This window comes from Hyperolius riggenbachi, chromosome 6 (assembly GCF_040937935.1).
Source record: "Hyperolius riggenbachi isolate aHypRig1 chromosome 6, aHypRig1.pri, whole genome shotgun sequence".
NCBI classification, from domain to species: Eukaryota; Metazoa; Chordata; class Amphibia; order Anura; family Hyperoliidae; genus Hyperolius; species Hyperolius riggenbachi.
This window is the reverse complement of record NC_090651.1, coordinates 370,439,154-370,461,873: the sequence shown is the minus strand read 5'-3', so window position 1 is coordinate 370,461,873 and position 22,720 is coordinate 370,439,154. Positions and strand designations below refer to the sequence as shown.

The 22,720-nt window shown below is 43.2% G+C and overlaps 1 protein-coding gene across 1 annotated transcript in view; it reads right to left on the bottom strand.

Annotated features, from left to right (window-relative positions):
• LOC137523056 (chymotrypsin-like elastase family member 2A) overlaps positions 1-22,720 on the bottom strand; it is a 33,758-nt gene that overhangs the window by 8,774 nt on the left and 2,264 nt on the right. The window contains exons 2-5 of the mRNA XM_068243250.1: positions 17,695-17,783; positions 14,348-14,445; positions 10,926-11,054; positions 1,765-1,901 (exon numbers count right to left, since the gene is read on the bottom strand). Of these exons, the coding sequence (XP_068099351.1) occupies positions 1,765-1,901; positions 10,926-11,054; positions 14,348-14,445; positions 17,695-17,783 (453 nt within the window). The remainder of the gene's footprint in view (positions 1-1,764; positions 1,902-10,925; positions 11,055-14,347; positions 14,446-17,694; positions 17,784-22,720) is intronic.

Below are 22,720 nucleotides of genomic sequence, written 5' to 3'. Positions count from 1 at the left end.
TGCAGTATAATAACGGCCCGGGAAAACTTCACTTGAAGTCCCAGGGCCGTGAATCTTAGTCTTTAGCGGCGGGCGCTACTGTCATCCCCCGTTAGTGGGGAGATGAATAAATGGGAATGCAGTTCCTATTCATTAATCTAAGTCCCCGAGTCAATGAACGCCGGCATCTAATAGATGCCTGCTTCCTTGTATCCTCCTGGTTTTACACTGCCACACATTACTTCAGTGTAAGAATTGGACCAATGTAAATATTCTCCTTGAAAATCAATAGGTAAATTTTGATTAGCTGTTGAAAGATCCACACACTTTCCTGAATAGTAATCCCAGTCCCCCAGTGACCAACTGTGCCAAGTTTGAGAACCCTGCCATAAACACTGTAAGAATGGCTGCAGGTTATATTTTCCCACATAAAAAATGTAGTTGTTGGCTCTGACCTTTTTGTAACCTTGACACACAGTCACTAAATGACCAAGTTTATGAGCTTTGGGGTCCTTAGTATCAATAATTTGTATATTCCCATATAAATTAAATCTGATTGGCTGTTTGTGGCTCCACCCCTTTCCAGAATTTGAACCCCAGTCACCCAATGACCGACTGTATCAGGTTTGAGCCCTCTTCTATTAAGAGTGTAAGAATGGCAGCAATGTAAATATTCCCTGGCTGTTGTAGGCTCCACCCACTTTCCTGAATATTAATCCCAGTCACCCAGTGACAAACTGTGTTAAGTTTGAGAACCCATAACAATGGCTGCAGTTTATATTTTCCCAGTGAAATTTGTTTTTGGCTCCACACACTTTTTGTAACCTGGACACACAGTCACCCAGTGACCAAGTTTGTGCGCCTTCGGGTTCCTGGCATCAAAAATGTGTGAATGGAAGCAGTTTATCCAGCAAATAAATCTGATTGGCTATTTGTGTCCCCGCCCCTTTAGTGAATTTGGACCCCAGTCACCCACTGACTGACTGTAGCAAGTTTGAAGCCTCTGCCATTAACAGTGTAAGAATGGCAGCAGTTTAAATATTCCCCTTGAAAATCAATAGGTGAATTTTGATTGGCTCCTGTAGGCTCCATCATCTTTCCTGGATCTTACTCTCATGCTCTCAGTGCAAAGTTTGAGACCCCTGTGATTAACAGCGTAAGAATGGCTGCAGTTTACATTTTCCCATTGAAAATGAATGGCTGAAATTTGATTGGCTGTTTTATGCTCCGCCCACTTTTCCTGAATTTGTAACCTCAGCCACCAAGTGACCAACTGTGCCAAGTGTGGGGACTCTGGCTTGATTACTGTGAGAATGGCAGACTTTTACATTTTTCCCATTGACATGAATAGGTGAAATCTGATTGGCTGTTTGTAGCTCCGCCCACATATGCAGGGGGGGGGGGCGAGACCCCCAGAACATATCATCCCAGGTAGTAAGGAGTCTGCATGCCAAGTTTTGTTGAAATCGGTCAAGGCGTTTTTCAAGTGATCGTGGTACATACATACAGTACATACATACACACACACACATACATACACACACACATACATACATACATACACACACACATACATACATACAGTACATACATACACACACACATACATACACACACATCCGATTTTATATATATATAGATAATATAGTAGTAATAATAGTGCATGTGGACATATGACTTCAAGTTTTCCATCTGATGATCAGTTTACCTAGGGCATCAAACAGATTTCAAATGAAAAAAAAATGGCAAACTGAAGTATGCTACTATTATTATCATTTTACTTACTTTGCAAGTTTCCCCATCCTGTGACGTAACAGGCGGTATTGTGTTGCAGGATGGCGCCAGCAGGGGGCAGACAGGCAGGCTGGATAATGTCACTGAACTGTACCGGTTCAGCCAGCTTCAGTAATGAGATATCATGGCTGTAACAAAAACTGCAGTTAATATATGTGTGTTCTTTTTAACCACTTAAAGAGAACCCGTACTGAGTAAAATTATTTAAAATAAACACATGAGGTAACTTGAAATGAACATTACATAGTTACCTTGCCATCAGTTCCTCTCAGAAGCTCACCATTTTCTTCTGACAATGATCCCTTCCAGATCTGACAATATTTTGTCAGAACTGAAATATATCAGTTGCTGACAGTTATATATCAGTTGCTGTCAGTTATAGCTGAGAGGACGACTGATGTGCCAAGTAATGTCCATGTTTCCCTATGGCTCAAGTGGGCAATGTTACAGTTTAACTGTGTGCTGACCAGGAAGCTGTTATGGGGTAATGGCCATTTTCAAAATGGAGGAGGGAGAATTCCAATGATCACAGTGGACAAACAGGATGCGGGACAGGAGAAAGAGATTGAGGAGTAGTCTACACAGGAGGTAAGTATGACTTGTGTATGCTTATTTTGACTTTTAATTTTCAGTACAGGTTCTCTTTAAGGACCACGGTCCTAAACCCCCCTAGTGACCAGGCTATTTTTTTTTACAATTAAGGCCACTGCAGATTTAAGGCCTTGCTGCAGGGCTTCACAACTTTAATACATATTTATTTATTTATATCGACAATAAATATATCTATTTCTTTTAATCCCTCCCTCCCTCCGCCAGCCAATCAGCGCAATCGGCTGTCATAGGCTTCAGCCCCAGTGCAGCACTGTGATCTATGGCAAAAATAAATAGATAGTGGTTTTGCCGTCTAACAGTCCCCTAGCGACGACTGCCACTGGGAAGCTGATGACAGAGCAGAGCTCCGTCATTCAAGCGGGGATGTGTGGGCATCGGCGCGTGCGCGTTCCCCTGCAATCTCTGCCCCTAGGACTTCACGCCAATTGGCGTGGAGTGGTCCGGGGTCTGCCGCCGCATTCACGCAGGTCGGCGTGGAGCGATCGGTAACAGATTAAAGGACCATCTTCGTGAAAAAAATTTAAATTTAAAATGCATGTGTATGCATATGAATAAAATGTGTATTTGTTCCAAACTAAAACTCACTATAAATTACTAGTTCACTGTCACTTACAGTAGACAGTAAAATTCAGACAGATCTGACAGGTTTTGGACTAGTCTGTCTCCTCATAGGGGGGTCTCAGGGTTTTCTTCACTTTCAAAAGCACTTACTAAATGGCAGTTGCTCAGTCCAACTGCTAAATTAACCTGCATGCAAGTAGGGAAGCCAGCCGCCACCCATGTATAGATAGATTATTTTAGAGTGATTGCATTTCGTGATTCTTTAACATTGAAATGCAATCGCTCCAAAATCGCTGCATGCAACATGCTCAGATTTCAGCAAATTTCTAATGTCTGGCGATTGTGAACACTACCATTGACTTGCATTAGCAGCAGTGCTTTGCTGGTCGCTGGCAATCAGCAAACTGCTGCCAAAGCAGCCAGTGTGAGGCAGACCTAGGGGAAATACTGAAAATTCCCTGTGAGGAGATGGTTTAGTCCAAACCCCGTCAGATATTTACTGCGACAGCAACATAGAAAACAATTATTTTATGGCACATTTTACTGTAGGAGAAATGTTTTTACAATTTTTAACGATAATGGTGATAGTTAATTACATAGGCTGGTTGGAAAAAGACATTTGTCAATCAAGTTCAACCAGAAAAAAAAATAAAAAGAACACCGTCCGGAACCTGCACATATCCCAGTTGATCCAGGGGAAGGCAAAAAACCTTACAAGGCCTGGGCCAATTAGCCTTAAAAGGGAAAAATTCCTTCCTGACTCCAGATGACAGTCAGATAAATCCCTGGATCAACTCTCCCGGGAACTACCTAATCATTTTAGCCATGGATGCCCTTCAATGCAAGGAATGCATCCAAGGGAAAGCAGCTTTTAGGGCTGGTGCACACCGAGCGGGTTTTCAGGCGTTTTTGCAGCCGCTTGCGGCTGCGGATCCGCTAGGGTAATGTATTTCAATGGGGTGGGTCACACCAGAGCGGGAGGCGTTTTGCAGAAACGCATACTCCCGGGGTGAGGCATTTTTTGGATTGTGGAAGCGGTTCTGCCTCAATGTTAAGTATAGGAAAAACGCAAACCGCTCTGAAAAACGTCAGATCAGAGCGGTTTGCCAGGCGGTTTTGTTACAGAAGCTGTTCAGTAACAGCTTTACTGTAACAATATATGAAATCTGCTACACTGAAATCCGCAGCAGCAATCCGCAAAACGCCTCATAAAAATAAAAAAAAGCGTTTAAAAATCTGCTAGCATTATGCGGATCTGCTAGTAGGTTTTGGTGTGCACCAGGCCTTAGAGAAAAGCAGCTTTTAATTTATTGAATCTACATGACAGAAGCAGTGTTTAAGTTTTAAATAAGTAGTTATTTGATGTCTTGAATACAATATGGTATCTCAGATCATTTGGTTTCAAAGTAAATAAAAAATTCACTATGAATATATCTGCAATAATGGACTTTTCACAAATGTAGCTAGAATAGTAGGTATTTGGTTAGGACCCGTTACGATTCCCAAGAACTAAATGACATGGCTTTATTACAAAAAGAAAAAACACAAGAACGTAAAGCGTAGGTGTTAAACTACTGTACATTTCGAAATGAAGTTTACAAAAGAAAAAAAAAAGAAAACAAAAAAACAGAATTAAGGATGAATAAAATAGCAAAATCAAATGTAAAATTGTATTTTACCTATGAGTAAAAAATAAAAAAAAAACTTTCTATAACTATCTATATATATAAAATCGGATGTATGTGTGTGTGTATGTATGTGTGTGTGTGTGTATGTGTGTGTGTGTGTGTATGTGCCGCGATCACTCGAAAACCCCTTGACCGATTTGAACGAAACTTGGTATACAGGTTCCTTACTACCTGGGATGATAGGTTCTGGGGGTCTCGCGGCCCCCCTGCCCACCTGGGCGGAGCTACAAACAGCAAATCAGATTCCACCCATTCAAGTCAATGGAAAAAATGTAAAAGGCTGCCATTCTCACAGTAATCAAGCCAGAGTCCCCACACTTGGCACAGTTGGTCACTTGGTGACCGAGGTTACAAATCCAGGAAAAGCGGGTGGAGCATAAAACAGCCAATCAAAATTCAGCCATTCCTTTTAAATGGGAAAAAATGCAGCCATTCTTACACTGTTAATCGCAGGGTTCTCAAACTTGCCACACTTCGCCACTGGGTGAATAAGATTAAGATTTTGGAAAGTGGGTGGAGCCTACAACAGCCAATCAAAATTCACCTATTGCGTTTAAAGGGGAATATTTAAACTGCTGCCATTCTTACACTGTTTATGGCAGAGGCTTCAGACTTGCTGCAGTCAGTCATTAGGTGACTGGGGTCCAAATTCACTAAAGGGGCGGGGCCACAAACAGCCAATCAGATTTCTTTGCTGGATAAACTGCTTCCATTCACACAATTTTGATGCCAGGAACCTGAAAGCTCACAAAATTGGTCATTGAGTGACTGTGTGACAAGGTTACACAAAGTGGGTGGAGCCAAAAACACATTTTACTGGGAAAATATAAACTGCAGCCATTCTTACACTGTTAATGGCAGGGTTGTCAAACTTTGCACAGTTGGTCATTGAGTGAATGTGATTAAGATTTTGGGAAGTGGGTAGAGCCTACAACAGCCAATCAAAATTCAACTTTTGATTGTCAAAGGGAATATTTAAACTGCAACCATTCTTATACTGTTAATAGCAGATGCCTCAAACCTGGTACAGCTGGGCACTGGGTGACTGGGGTTCAAATTCAGAAAGGGGCGGAGCCACAAACAGCCAATCAGATATACAAAGTATTGATACCAAGGATCCCAAAGCTGATAAACTTGGTAATTGAGTGACTATATGTCAAGGTTACAAAAAGTGGGCGGTGCCAGAAACTTAATTTTTTACATGGCAGGGTTCCCAAACTTGATACAATTGGCCACTGGGTGCCTGGGATTATTATTCAGAAATGTGGGTGGAGCCTACAACAGCCAATCAAAATTCAGCTATTGATTTTCATGGGGAATATTTACATTGCTACCATTCTTACACTGTTAATGGCAGAGGCCTCAAACCTGATACAGTCAGTAATTGGGTGACTGGGGACCAAATTCACTAAAGGCGGTGGAGCCACAAACAGCCAATCAGATTTGTTAGATTGATTTCAGCCATTCTGTTATTGGCAGGGTTCTCAAACTTGACACAGTTGGCCACTGGGTGACTAGGATTAATATTTAGGAAAGTGGGTGGAGTGTACAGCAGCCAATCAAAATTCATCTTTTGATTTTCAAGGGGAATATTTACATTGCTGCCATTCTTGCACTGTTAATGGCACAGATTATTATACAGAAAAGTGGGTGGAGCCTAAAAAAAACAATCAAAATTCACCTGTTGATTTTCAAAGGGAATATTAAAATTGCTGCCATTCTTGCACTGTTAATGGCACAAGCCTCAAACCTGGTACAGTTGATCATTGGGTCACTGGGGTTCAAATTCAGAAAAGGGGATAGAGGAGGCATGGGCAAACTTGGCCCTCCAGCTGTTGAGGAACTACAAGTCCCACAATGCATTGCAGGAGTCTGACAGCCACAGTCATGACTCATAAAGGCAAATGCATTGTGGGATTTGTAGTTCCTTAACAGCTGGAGGGCCAAGTTTGCCCATGCCTGTGATAGAGCCACAAACAGCCAATCAGATGTTTCATTTCACTGGGAAAATACAAATTATTGATGCCAAGGACCCAAAGCTCACAAACATGGTCATTGAGTGACTGTGTGTCCAGTTTACAAAAAGTGGGCGGAGCCAAAAACAAATTTCAATGGGAAAATGTAAACTGCAGCCCTTCTTCACTGTTAATGGCAGGGATCTCAAACTTTGCCAAGATGGTCACTGGGTGACTGAGATTAATATTCAGGGAAGTGGGTGGAGCCTATAATAGCCAAAATAGCCAAAATAGTCAAAATTCACCTGTTGATTTTCAAAAGGAATATTTAAATTGCTGCCATTTTTACACTGGTATTAGCAGATCAGAGCAGTTTCTAGGCTAAATTTCACCCAGGGCGAGGGTGTAAAAATCGCCCCCCACCCCACCCCCATGGAGCCAGGCATAGGTGCCCGCAGTACAGGTTGAACAGGTTAGCTACGTAGGTGCCTCCAGTATAGGGTAGCCTGCATAGTTGCCCCCAGTGTAGGTTAGATAGGTAGGTGCCTGCTTTATAGGTTATCTACGTTGGTGCCTCCAGTATAGGGTAGCCCGTATAGTTGCCACCAGTGTGGGTTAGATAGGTAGGTGCCCCCAGTATAGTTTAGATAGGTAGGTGCCCGCAGTATAGGTTAGATAGGTAGGTTCCCGCAGTATAGGTTCGATAGGTAGGTTCCCCCAGTATGGGTTAGATCGGTAGGTTCCCCCAGTATAGGTTCAATAGGTAGGTTCCCCCAGTATAGGTTAGATAGGTAGGTCCCCCCAGTATGGGTTAGATAGGTAGGTTCCTGCAGTTTAGGATAGTTAGGTAGGTTCCCGCAGTATAGCTTGGCTAGGTAGGTTCCCGCAGTATAGGTTAGTTAGGTAGGTTCCCGCAGTATAGGTTAGTTAGGTAAGTTCCCGCAGTATAGGATAGTTAGGTAGGTTCCCACAGTATAGCTTGGCTAGGTAGGTTCTCGCAGTATAGGTTAGTTAGGTAGGTTCCCGCAGTATAGGTTAGTTAGGTAGGTTCCCGCAGTATAGGTTAGTTAGGTAGGTTCCCGCAGTATAGGATAGTTAGGTAGGTTCCTACAGTATAGCTTGGCTAGGTAGGTTCCCGCAGTATAGGTTAGTTAGGTAGGTTCCCGCAGTATAGGTTAGTTAGGTAGGTTCCCGCAGTATAGGTTAGTTAGGTAGGTTCCCGCAGTATAGGTTAGTTAGGTAGGTTCCCGCAGTATAGGTTAGTTAGGTAGGTAGGTTCCTGCAGTGTAGGATAAATAGGTAGGTTCCTGCAGTTTAGGTTAGTTAGGTAGGTTCCCACAGTTTAGGTTAGTTGGTATGGGCGGTATGAGTTGGGCGCAGGAGCGGGGGGGAGCGAACATAATAGTAATAACTCACCTGCTTCCGCCGAACCCGCGCTGCTTCAATGTCCTTCCTTTCCCGGCATCTATCTCATTAGTCACAGTTCTTCCTGTGATGACATGCGGTATGTCATCACAGGGGGCGCTGTTACCAGGCGACGGACGCCAGGAGAGGAAAGATATTGAAACTGCGGGGAACGGATGAAGAAGGTGAGTTATAACTATTATGTCCGTTCCCCCGCTCCGGCGCCCCCCCTGCTGCCGCACAATAAAGCACCCCGGGCGATTGCACGTATCACACACCCATAGAAACGGGGCTGTAGCAGATGCCTCAAACCTGCTATAGTTGGTCATTGGGTGACTGGGGTTCAAATGTTGAAGAGGAGTGCAGCCACAGACAGCCAATCTGATTTGTTTAATTTCTATGGGAATATACAAATTATTGATGCCAAAGACCCCGAAGTTCACAAACTTGGTCATTGAGTGTTCGTGCATTAGGGTTAGAAAAAGTGGGCGGAGCCAAAACCGGTCAAATACATACACAGGCAGTTCCACGTCATTAGTGGGTGGAGACAAATGCAAATTTCACTGGGAAAATGTAAACTGCAGCCATACTTACACTGTTAATGGTAGGGTTCTCAAACTTTGCACAGTTGGTCACTGGGTGACTGGGTTAAATATTCAGAAAAGTGGGTGGAGCCTACAAAAGTGAATCAAACTTCACCTATTGCTTCTCAAGGGGAATATTTAATTGCTGCCATTCTTGCACTGTTAATGGCACAGGCCTCAAACCTGCTACAGTTGGTCATTGGGTGACTGGGGTTCAAATTCAGAAAAGGGGTGGAGCCACAAACAGCCAATCAGATTTTTTTCATTTCAATGCAAATTATTGTTTCCAAAGACCGCAAAGCTCACAAACTTGGTCATTGAGTAATTGTGTGTTAGGGTTAGAAAAAGTGGGCGGAGCCAACACTAGCCAAATACATACCCGGGCAACGCCGGGCAATCAGCTAGTTTTCAATAATATTACTGACTGTGGCAGTGTAATGCTACGTACACACATGCGACAACGATCGTTCGTTGAGAACGACGAACGAACTTTTAATTGATGAAAAAACGACCTAAGTAAAGATAGTTTTAAAAGGTGTGTAACGATCTGATCGTTAGAACGAACGTTACATCACGTAAAGCAACTATTGCGCCTGCGCATAAAAATGAGAAGTTTCACAGAGAAATAGTGAAATGCACATGTCAAGCCTAGTACGGACGACCGTTTCCAACGATGTACTACTTTTGCAAACGATCGTCGTTGGTTAAAATCCGCCGAGACAGAACTTTCTTTTGTAGCGATTTGGCTCGTTCGTCGTTTGCCTTAATAGTCGGTGGTTCGTTTTTTGTAACGATCGTCGTTGGTAAAGATCGGGGAACGATCGTTACAAACGACTATAGTCGCATGTGTGTACGCACCTTAAAGGGATACTGTAGGGGGTCGGGGGAAAATGAGCTGAACTTACCCGGGGCTTCTAATGGTCCCCCGCAGACATCCTGTGCCCGCGCAGCCGTTCACCGATGCTCCGGCCCCGCCTCCGGTTCACTTCTGGAATTTCTGACTTTAAAGTCAGAAAAACACTGCGCCTGCGTTGCCGTGTCCTCGATCCCGCTGATGTCATCAAGAGCGCACAGCGCAGGCCCAGTATGGTCTGTGTCTGCGCAGTACACTCCTGGTGACATCAGCGGGAGCGAGGACACAGCAACGCAGGCGCAGTGGTTTTCTGACTTTAAAGTCAGAAATTCCAGAAGTGAACCGGAGGCGGGGCCGGAGCATTGGGGAGTGGCTGCGCCAACACAGAATGTCTGTGGTGGACCATTAGAAGCCCCGGGTAAGTTCAGCTCATTTTCCCCCCGACCCCCCCTACAGTATCCCTTTAACCTCCTTGGCGGTAATCCCGAGCTGAGCTCGGGGTATGCCGCCGGAGGTCGCCGCTCAGGCCCTGCTGGGCCGATTCCAATTCTGTAAAAAGCAGCACACGCAGCCGGCACTTTGCCAGCCGCGTGTGCTGCCCGATCGCCGCCGCTCCGCGGCGATCCGCCGCGTGCAGCGGCGAAAGAGGGTCCCCCCAGCCGCCCGAGCCCAGCGCAGCCGGAACAAACAGTTCCGGCCGGCGCTAGGGGCTGGATCGGGCGGCTCTGACGTCAGGACGTCGACTGACGTCCATGACGTCACTCCGCTCGTCGCCATGGCGACGAGGAAAGCGAATCAAGATAGGCCGCTCATTGCGGCCTATCTTGTTACTTTCGATTGCCGGAGGCGATCGAAAGTACGCTTCCGGAGCGCCCTCTAGTGGGCTTTCATGCAGCCAACTTTCAGTTGGCTGCATGAAATATTTTTTTTTTAATTTAAAAAAAACCCTCCCGCAGCCTCCCTGGCAAAATAAATAAACCGCCAGGGAGGTTAAGGAGGTAAACTGGAGCTGTGTTTGATTGTATATAAATGAATGGATTGGAAATAGTTATATTATAATTTGAAGAAAGTTTACTTGTATTATATCATGTTAGTTTAAAGCTGGATTATACAGAGTGAAAACACAGGCCCAGAGAGATTCTTGCCTTTGCCGATAACCAGAGATAAGCACACTTCTACTGCCCTCTGCAGTGAAAATAAGTGATTTTACACACAGGGAATACTTGAGAATGCTTTCAAATGTTCTTTTATGCAACTAAGAGTAGTTAGTGAAATTTTAGTTTTAGGAGTATAATCCCACAATAAAATTTACCCATCTCCTTTTTTTCCCTGGGATTTTCTTCCTATTCATGTACTGGGCCGGGTCCCTCTGTCTGCCACAAGATGCACATTGGTTGTTTGAGACAGATCTGGAGGGCTGCCGGAAACCGGCTGAATGCATTGTCTCAAGTACGGGGAGCATCATTGAGGAGAGTAGAATCTGAGAATACATTACCCGCCTGACAGGAAGTTGGGATCCCAGTTGGGATGGTTGATGAGCTTGACAACACTGATGGTTGTTTGGCCGTCTTCCCATAGCTGGAAGTCGTGTTTTCCCAGCATCACTCGGTAAGTATTATAGGAGCTGGCGAGAAAAGAAAAACAGGCAGAAATCTACAATGTTAGAAATAATATATACAATGTTATACATTCATATTGTAACACATTACAGAGTACTTTGTAGTGTAGAGCATTACCCCCACACACGCTGAGGTGGGACTTGGGGTGCACGGTTGGATTAGACAATATAAAGTCTGAAGGACTCAAGAAGCTCCACTACTCCATCAGCTGGTGTAAAAATGTTTAATCCAGTAAGTTAGGAAGTCAGCATTTCAAACGCCAACACCCATTGTCAAAGGACAGGTGTCTTGCTATCTGTCCATTATGTTGCCTTGACAAAGGGATCTTCTAGACCTCGAAATTTAGCATTGTCACGTCACAGATTAAACATCACTTCTACATTAGAAAATAAATGGACAGAAGAGCCCAATATAGTGTAGTAAGTTGGGTGATGGGTAAATGGAAAAGTATATGATAGATATACTCACAAGTCAGGGTTACCAATTAGGCAACCACTGTGTAGGCAGGTGAAGAGATTAGGCCTGTCCTCACTCAGGATTAAGATGTCGCTCTCTGTAGATTAGGAGAAGAAAGGGAATACAACCCCTCCACCAGGGGTGGATGCTGATATTGTAAGGAGAACAGAGGCGGCAACAGAATAAAATATATCTAAATACTTTACAATTCCTCGGGAGGCGGTGGTGGACTCATCTCCCCGAAGCAGACATGATACTGTCGGTTTTAGTACAAACACATTTATTTATATACTCCAACATACAGCGCAACGCGTTTCACGGGTATATTCCCGCTTCTTCAGGCAATAACGAACAGGAGTACACACAGTGCAGTTTTTAGGTCTTCAGGCGCTTATCGTGACCTTAAGACTGTACTGTGTGTACTCCTGTTAATTATTGCCTGAGGAAGCGGGAATATACCCACGAAACGTGTTACACTGTATGTTGGAGTATATAAATAAATGTGTTTGTACTAAAACCGACAGTATCATGTCTGCTTCGGGGAGATGAGTCCACCACCGCCTCCCGAGGAATTTAAAGTTTTTTGATATATTTTATTTTGTTGGCGCCTAGTTCTCCTTACAACATTTCTACATTTGCTTTTCAAATGCTGGCCTCTTAATCTCCTTCAATTTATAAAGTACATAGAATAATCCATATAACAACCGGTCCATCAGTGGGGCTCACAAATGTCCTACCATAGTCTGCAGTTAGTTTGGTGGAAGCCAAGTAACATGCCAGTATGTTTGGGGGACATTGGAGTTACCCAAAGCAACTGGAGAAAATCCACTTTAACTTTTAAGTCACCATGTGGCCCATGTATAAAACATAAGTGTATTTATTTTTTAACTACACTTGTATTCATTTTTTTATTTACATGAAATGTTTACAGAATATCAACATGTATATATTTTTTTATCATTCTATCTACCAAAACGTAATATTGTGCAAACATTTCTAAAAGGAGACAACCATATAGCTTAGAGGTTTAGCAAACGTTTTGAATTAATTTAGCGTCTAATAAAAAAATATAAAGCTAAGAAAACTCATTGGTTTGAAATATTTTAGGTGGCATGAAACTCAATAGTCATCTGTGGTCTGAAGTATTAAACATAGCATGAAACTAATAGGAAAAACACTATACAAATGGTTTTCAAGTTACTGGAAGAGTTAATACTCAAACCTCTACTTCACTCAGATGCTGACTGATTAAAGTGTAATTGCAGCATGGAAATTCTTAGATTGTGTTAAGCTATACTAAGATGCATAAACAATGCAGAAAGGCTTCTTCTGTATCTAGGTGGAGGGTGGGGGAATCAGTGAACCTTCTCTGGTTTGTTTGCACAGCGATTAGTTAATTACAAGACAATCTGATAATTTAGGAGGAGGTTCTCTTCAAGTTCTTCTGCTCATCTGACAGGTTCAACTAACATTCTCCTGCTCTCTCATTTGTCTGCCAAGTCACATGCTGGTTTATTTACATCAATTGACTGGCATGAGCCAACTGGGGAACAGCTGTTGGCACAGAAATATTATTACTCATTGCGGCCGTGATCAACTCCTGAAAAAAAGGTATCTGTATTATCACTTGAGGATCACATGCTTTAACCCCCCTAAAGACCAGGCCATTTATCACAAAAATGGCCACTACAGCTTTAAGGGCTTGCTGCAGGGTCACACAACTCAGCTCACAAGTGATTCCCCCCCCCCCTTTTTTCTTCCCACCAACAGAGCTTTCTGTTGGTGGGGTCAGATCACCCCCTGGATGTTTGTTTATTTGTTTATAAATATTTTTGTTATTAATTTTCTATTATTTTTCTACTATTTATTTAATCTTTTTTAAACACCTCCCTCCCTCCAGCCAGCCAATCATGGTGATTGGCTGTCATAGGCTTCTGCCTATGAGAGCCAATCGCTATCTTGTGTCCAAGGGGGACAGCCGTGTCACACGGCTGTCCCCAGTACAGCGCTGCTGTAGATCGCAGTGCTGTAAATGCTAATTAGATGGCAGTTTCGCTGTCTTACAGTCTCCGAGCGGTGATCGCCACTGGGAGACTGAAGTAACAGCAGAGCTCCTCCTACCAAGCGGGGATGCGCGCAAAGCTGCTCGCGCATTCCCCTGTTAAAGCCAGCACCAGGAGTCTACGCTGATCGGCGTTAGGCTGTCCTGGGGCTGCCACCATGGCCACGCCCATCGGCCTTACGTGGTCATTAGGGAGTTGAAGTGAACCTGAGCTGGAACTTTAAAAAAAAAAATCATATTACTTAATTCTGGGGGCTAGCCAGATAAGGTAGCCTTAATTACTGCTGATCTCTGCTACCCCTACGGCCAGAAATCCTGAAGTTTCACTTTCAGTGACCCCTGGGGTCACGACGCTGCAGCTCTGGCTCTGTGTATCTCATCACAGAGCACAGAGGGGCGGGGAGAGGAAGGGAATGGGTTGAGGGGGTTCAGAGCTGAGCCATTAAGAGGAGGTAAGGGGTGTTCCTAGTACTAGAGATGCTGACAAGCTGCTTGTAGGTGTTTTCTGTGGGTGACAGTGCAGTGCGGGGGGGGGGGGGGGGGCAGAGGGTGGCGCAGGAGGACACAGAGACATGCCATGGAGCAGAAAACATACCTCTGTGCCCCATCTGCCCCCTCTGTGCTGCCTCAGATACACTTTAAGTGCATGATCACAATGTATAGATAGGCCAGAGTTTTACTGATGCATTATAAATAGTCCCTTACTCTGTAGGAGGTCTTGTCCTTGTTGAATGAAATGTCCACAAGCACTGAAGTAAGCATGAAATACTACCCACTTACTTGATGCAGTGACCAGCAGTCAGCACCCAGTTCTCGTTCAGCAGCAGAGCTCCGCAGGTGTGGTACCAGTAGCCATAATAGAGGTACTGCAGGGATACCTGCAATCCACAAGTATACAGAGGAATAAAAAGTGTGAGGGCTCTTTAACACAACATGTGATTCAAATGCGATTCCGATTCTGATGCGGTTTGAAAAAGTCCTGCATGCTGTGTTTTTTATTTCAGCGTTTTTGATCGTGTGCTGCTAGTATCCATAAACATTTGCAAATCGGATTTGCAAATCAAAAACACATTGCGATTTGCAGTGTAAGACCGCGTTCACATTTGGAATCGCAAAACGCATTTTGCAATTCTCATTTCAGTGAATGTGAATTGCAACACATTTGACCAGAAAATGCTGCATTCAGCACATTTGCAATCGGTGGAAATTTGCAATCAATCCAGGAAACAGGTAGCTGCAACCACTGCACCTGCTGTGATCAGGAGCAGAACACCAAAGGGCCAGCAAAATGTAGAAGATAAGAGTTCCGTTGCACCGATCTCAGGATAAAAGTCCAATTTTTATTGAGGCAATTGTGGACAAACAGCAATACAGCTCACGCGTATCGGAGCAAACTTATGGCTCCTTAGTCATAGCTCATGAACAGGTGATACAGCCAAGAATATTTAGGTACAAAGTCCCACCCAAAGGGTGTCTGAGGGCTGGGGCACACCGAGCGGGTTTCTCAGCGTTTTTGCAGCCGCTTGCGGCTGCGGATACGCTTGGTCAATGTATCTCAATGGGGTGGTTCACACCAGAGCGGGAGGCGTTTTGCAGAAACGCATACTCCCGGGGTCAGGCATTTTTTGGATTGCGGAGGCGTTTCTGCGTACGTTAAAAAGGGGCGATGGGAAAAAAGGGCGCCGGGTTTTTAACGATAAACATGTATTACGTTTAAAAATGTATTTCGTTTAAAAGTAATGTTTTTAAACGTTATAAATCATTAAATAATGTGTATTAAATCGGCAATTGTAAAAATGTTAATCTTTCGTTTAAATAATGAAACGCATAATAACGTTTAAAAAAAAAATTACTAAGTAACCCTCCCTGTACCTACCCCTAACCCCTAGACCCCCCTGTTGATGCCTAAACCTAAGACCCCCCCTGTTGGTGCCTAAGTAACCCTCCCTGTACCTACCCCTAACCCCTAGACCCCCCTGTTAGTGCCTAAACCTAAGACCCCCCTGTTGGTGCCTAAACCTAAGACCCCCCTGTTAGTGCCTAAACCTAAGACCCCCCTGTTGGTGCCTAAACCTAAGACCCCCTGTTGGTGCCTAAACCTAAGACCCCCCTGTTGGTGCCTAAACCTAAGACCCCCCTTTTGGTGCCTAAACCTAAGACCCCCTGTTGGTGCCTAAACCTAAGACCCCCCTGTTGGTGCCTAAACCTAAGACCCCCCTGTTGGTGCCTAAACCTAAGACCCCCTGTTGGTGCCTAAACCTAAGACCCCCCTGTTGGTGCCTAAACCTAAGACCCCCCTGTTGGTGCCTAAACCTAAGACCCCCCTGTTATTTTTTTCGTTTAAAAATAATGTAAAAAAAAAAAAAAAGTAATGTTTTTCGTTTAAAAATAATGTTTTGAAAAAATATTGTACTGGTTTTCGTTTAAAAATAATATTTAAACATGTATAAATCATTAAATAATGTGTAATCATGAGAAACAGTAATAAAACATTAAGTCTCCGGGCGCCGCTTTTAAAACGTTAGTTTTCTCCGGCGCCCTTTTTTCCTACCGGGCGCCCATTAAACGATATTTATTATAGAAGTGAATGGCGGCGCCCGATTTGTCCACTAGCCTCAGGCGCCCGAATTTACTGTTTCCGGCGTTTCTGCCTCCAATGTAAAGTATAGGAAAACCGCAAACCGCTCTGAAAAACGGCAGTTCAGAGCGGTTTTGCAGGCGTTTTTGTTACAGAAGCTGTTCAGTACCAGCTTTACTGTAACAATATATGAAATCTACTACACCAAAAACGCTTCACAAAACCGCAAAATGCTAGGTAAAACGCTACAGAAAAATAAGAAAAAGCGTTTCAAAATCTGCTAGCATTTTGCGGATCTGCTAGCGGGTTTTGGTGTGCACCAGGCCTTAAAGGGATATACACATGCAGTACAAACATCAATAAAATGACATTATTCATCCAGTCATTTTATTGATGTTTGTACTGCATGTGTATATCCCTTTAAGACAGGTGATATCGCCCTTTGGGTGGGACTTTGTACCTTCATATTTCTGATTGTATCACCTGTTTATTAGCTATGACTAAGGAGCCATAAGTTTGCTCCGATACGCGTGAGCTGTATTACTGTTTGTCCACAATTGCCTCAATAAAAATTGGACTTTTATCCTGAGAGCGGTGCAGCAGAATTCTTATCTTCTACATTTCCCTGGAAATTGCAATTGCGCAAAACGTCCAATAGAAAAACACTCGGAAACACCGCTCACCCAGATCAGGACAGTGTTGGAACCAGGACGGCCAGATCCATGAAACTATAGCAAGAGAAAGGGAAGGCCCGCACGTTGTCCTAAATGAAGTCCTTTATTGTGGACGTATCCAAAAAATCAGCACACACAAAAACGTCGCTGGAAAGCATCCGAGTTTGAATGAGGCCTTAAAGAGAACCTGTAACAAAAAAAAGTTCCCCTGGGGGGTACTCGCCTCGGGAGGGGGAAGCCTCAGGGTCCCAATGAGGCTTCCCCCTCCCCTGTAGCTGCAGGCAGTCCAGCGCTGGCTCCCCCGAAGTGTCCCGGAATCCTCCCTCGACAAGCGCTGATTTATTTACCTGTCCTGGCTCCAGCGGGGGCGCTGTTGTGGCTCTCCGCACGGAGACTTGCGCCAGCGCAGTAGAGCGGACCGACAGCGTTTCCGCCTATCTCCGAGCGGAGAGCCGATACTGCGCCTGCGCTGGAGCCGGGAAGGTAAATATTTACATCCCCTCTGTTCGGGGAGCTTTATCGCTGCCGCCGTGGGACACAGGAGGACGGGGGAAGCCTCAATAGGATCTGGAGGCTGCCCCCACCCGAGGTTAATTCCCCCCTAGGGGAGGTTTTTTTTTGTTACTGGTTTTCTTTAAGCCTTATAGTTACTTTTATCAGTAATGTGGTGACACTCCTGCTGAAAACATAAATTATGATGTAAATTAAAACTGTTGTACTTATAATTAATGTGGTTAAAATGTTTTTTTGGGGGGGGTCAAGGTTCCTAACAGCCATGCCAAAAAGGATCTGTCTCCTGGGTACCAGGAATGCTGCTACTCTATGCAAAAAACACAGTATTTTAGCAGTATTATATGGCGGCTTGAGTGTCTTACCTGCCATGGCCAACTGTGTGGCACAACCTCCTCTCCGTTCACCACCCGAGCTAAGGAGGGAGGGTATCTGGAGACACCACAGCCAGAAGCTGCAGGACAAAGTACATAACATAAGTCAGTCATATCTAAAATAGCACAATACAGTATAAAATAACATGACATAATGCAATATAATCTAATGTCATATGCAGTGATGGTAATGTCTAGGCAGTGGAGAAGCTATGAGGGGGCAAAGGGTACATCTGTCCCCAGGCGCAGTTACAGGTTAGGGTTAGGGAAGGGTTACTCTCCCTGATGCATCCCTGTTGAGGAGACCATAAAAGACGGTGGAAGGATCCAATCTTCTCCCCTGCTTCCTCCTGCTCTCTGCTCCGAAGTTTTGTTTTATTTTATCTCCCTGCTGTAATTAGCGCTTGCCATTTTTGCATCAGCAAAGTAGATCATGTGTATTTCTGCCTATCTCCCAACTTTCTAATGCCCGGTACACACAATGCAATTTCCTGCCAGATCAATGGGTCAAATTGATCATTTCCGATCTGCTAGTGATGGAGAACAGGGTCGATTTTGTGCAGTGCTGATCTGAAAATCGATCCTGTTCTTAGTCAGGTGCAGATCGGACATGCAGGAAATTATTCTAAAACTCAAACATCTCTGGGAAAGCCTGAAAGGTGGTCCCTTTTATAGTCACACCTTCATGAGGGTGGAGCAAAACCTGACTTTGTCCCCAGGTGCTGAAAACCCTTAACTACGCCTCTGCGTCTAGGAGAACTCACAGAGAAGCATGGGACCAGCTTGGTCAGGTGATAGATATGCAAGCAGGGCTGGGCCGAGGCAGAGGCGATAGAGGCTCCAGCCTCGGGGTGCACTGTAGGAAGGGCGCACAACTCACTCAGATATCATTCCCTATTGTGTTTGAAGCAGAGAGAAATAAGATAATGGGATACATGGCAGTGACTGCAAGCCAGATAACTAGAGATGAAGGTGTTGGGGGGGGGGGGCGGTTGGGGGCCCTGGGGCGCCTCTTTTAGTGTAATAGCAATCAGTGTGTGACGGCTGGGGTGGGAGGGATGGAGGGGCGCACTTTGGTGTCTCAGCCTTGGGTGCTGGATGACCTTGTCCCGGCTCTTGCTAGTCATGATCATGTGCTAAAGCAGGAGGGGATCACAGGAAATCAGAGTTTTGCAAATCTATCAGCTGACCAAACAAATCACATGCTTCTCCATTTTTTCTCCTAAACATGACCATAACTAGTCATATGGGCCTATATCCAATTAACTTTTTCTCCAGTGTTTTCCCCGCCTTGTTTATAAATTATCATACAAACCACCAACAAGCAAGAAAGTACTCAAAATAATGTTGATAATACTTTGTCACCTACTTTTTGGTACTTTTTCAACTGCAAAGTGTAAAAAAGTTATTTTATAGAGAGGATGAAAAATTATATCCTAGGAGAAATCTCAGGAGAAAAAGTGAATTGCATATGGGCCCATATGATTTAAAATCGTATGTAATAGTATGTGATATAACATAATACAATGACATATTATACCATGTTTTTCTGAAAATAAGATGGAGACTTATATGTAATTAACTTTTTCTCCTGAATTTTCTCCTAGGCGGAATGTTCGCACCGTGTCAATAAAATGCCTTAAAGGGAACCAGAGACGAAGCACCCTTGTGTATTTTACCATATACTGTATATCAGTAAGAACATTAGAGAAAACACCTACTCTGCTCTCTGTTTCATCCTCACTGCTAAAAGTGTCTGTTATCGGCTGTGATAAGAATCCCGGACTGAGCATTCAGTCTGGCTTTGCAGGGAATAATTATAGCTGAGTCATTATAGCAGAGCCACAAGGGGGCAGGCTTGGGCTTGAAAACACACCAGAGAAGACAGACTTAGCTATAATCATTCCATAGCAAAGCTAGACTGAGCGCTCAGTCGGGGATTCTTATCAGAGGTGATAACAGTCAGATTAAACAGAGAACAATGAAACAAAGAGCAGATTAGATGTTTACTGTCATGTTCCCACTGATTTATAAGGTAACGTACAAGAGGGTGCTTCATCTCTGGTTCTCTTTAACCACCAGCAAGAAAGAAAATACTTAAAATAATTTTGACAGTACTTTTTCACCTCATTTTTTGTACTTTTTTTTAATAGCATAATGTTAAAAAGTTATTTTAAAGAGAAGATAATAAATTATCTCTTAGGAGAAAACTTAGGAGAAAAACTGAATTTCATGTGGGCCAGAAACTTATATTAATTTTTTGCTCCAAGAAGAGTTAGCGCTTATTTTCCTGCTGCATTCTATTGCCTTTTGTTTTTATTGCTTTATACATTTATTGCTACTGTATACAAGTAGCTGGCTGGACAAGAAATTGAATTTTCTATAAACAGTAAGTAGGGCTAATTTCAAAGTAGGACTAATATTTAGAGCATCCTCAAAAATCCTGAAAAATCGTGCTGGATTTTATTTTTGGGTTATGTCTTATTGTCAGGGAAACGGAGTATGTCGAATAATACAACTCATAAGGCATATATAAAATCACATATTGCAATATAAACTCATTTAATATCAAATCTTCAGACATACATTTATTATTATACACAATACATTTGTTTATTTATTTAAGTATTTATATAGCGCCGACATATTACGCAGCGCTGTACAGATTATATTGTCTTGTCACTAACTGTCCCTCAGAGGGGCTCATAATCGAATCCCTACCACAGTCATATGTCTATGTATGTATGGTGTAGTGTATGTATCATAGTCTAGGGCCAATTTAGGGGGAAGCCAATTAACTTTTTTGTATGTTTTTGGGATGTGGGAGGAAGCCGGAGTGCCCGGAGGAAACCCACGCAGAAACAGGGAGAACATACAAACTCCTTGCAGATGTTGACCTAGCTGGGATTCAATCCGGAGACCCAGTGCTGCAAGGCGAGAGCGCTAACCACTACACCACCGTGCTACCCATATATAAGGACCATGTATTATAAAAACAATCTGAAGAGTCTTATTCTCCCATTTTTATTTGTAGGCTGTCAGTCACATCAGTTTATTTACTTACTGCGGCTCATTTTCTGAGGTTGAAGAATAGCGGAGAACTTATCTATCTCCAATAGTCATGATCGTTAAAGGGAACCTAAACTGAGAAGGATATGGATGTTTTCTTTTAAAATAATACCAGTTGCCTGACTCTCCTGCTGATCCTGTGTCTCTAATACTTTCAGCCACAGCCCCTCAACAAGCATGCAGATCAGGTGCTCTGACTGAAGTCAGACTGGATTAGCTGCAGGCTTGCTTCAGGTGTGTGATTCAGCCACTACTGCAGCCAAAGCGATCAGCAGGAGAGCCAGGCAACTGGTATTGTTTAAAAGGAAACATCCATATCCCTCTCAGCTATGGTTCCCTTTAAGTGCTAATTTCACTTACACAGAATTTCACATAAAATGTATAATTGAAGAATATATGGAATTACGATTTCTAAATTGAATTGACCTTTTTTTTAACCACGCGTGAGTGGATACTCACGACCGTGCACACTTCCAAGCGTGTGGTAAGTTGGACGTAGAAAAAAATGTCCCTTAGAAAAGGGTTTTTTGGAAAAAAAAAAAAAAAAAAAAAAACAGCATGCCCCCTCCCTCCTCCAAGCTTCTTAACCCTTTCATTAACTGTGCAGGTTGGGTGACCATTAGGGGAGAGCTGACAAGTGTGGGATTCTGTCCCTCGATCACTACCAGTGTTGCTTTAGAATTTTCGCCAAATTAATTTGCACATCGTACATACTATTTTTGATTTTGAGAATATATTTGTGAAAAAAATCAAAAGAAACAAATTTTTCTTTCTCATGTCAGACATACAAGACAAATAATATTTATATCGCACTTTTCTCTTGGTGGACACAAAGCACCAGAGCTGCAGCCACTAGGGGGCGCTCTATAGACAGTAGCAGTGTTAGGGAGTCTTGCCCGAGGTCTCCTACTAAATAGGTGCTGGCTTACTGAACAAGAAGTGTGAAAGTTCGTGAAAAAATGTGTAAAAAAAAAAACTTTTTTTTTAACATGAAAATTTGTGAACACCACAAACATTTTTACTTTTAAATGCAAAAATTAGCAAAAACGTAAAAATCACAAACGTATTATAAAATTATTTTCAAGGGCATTTTCACTTGAATGTCGAATCTTACATTGTTTTCGCGAAAATGAATGCAAAAAGAATATTGACATTTTTGCTCATTATTGATCACTGCGGACCTGCATGGCTTTCGGCATTGAGGAATTGAGGAGAACCTTGCAAAATACGCTTGTGTATATATTGTTCTCCCAATGAGTAAACAAATTCAATACATAGGTTAAATTAATATTCACTGGAATTGGGACATTGGCCTCAATTCACTAAGATCATGCTGGAGATAATAAGGCAAGAGAAAACTTACCTCCACACAGTAAGAGAGTTATCTTATCTCTTCATTCCTTAAAGAGAAACTCCAACCAAGAATTGAACTTTTTCCCAATCAGTAGCTGATACCCCATTTTACATGAGAAAGACAATGATTTTCACAAACAGACCATCAGGGGGCGCTGTGTGACTGATTTTGTGCTGAAATCCCTCCCACAAGAACCTCTGAAGACCGCGGTACTCCTGGCAAACAGCCACAATGTAACAATGTTCAGAGACAGGAAACAGCTGTTATTAGCTGTCTAACAGCCAGAGCAGCTAGAAACAGCTAAATAACCTGCCCACAGTAACAATGTCTCCATGTAATAAATGTCAGAATGTGAATCTGGGAGAGGAAAGATTTTACAATGAGCAAACACTGACTAAATCATTTATACATAATTATGGTAAAAAATGAAGCACTTTTTTTACTACATTATTTTCACTGGAGTTCCTCTTTAAAGGGGAACTGAAGAGAGAGGTATAAGGAGGCTGTCATGTTTATTTCCTTTTAATCAATACCAGTTGCCTGGCAGCCCTGCTGGTCTATTTCTAGGCAGTAGTATCTGATTAAAACCAGAAA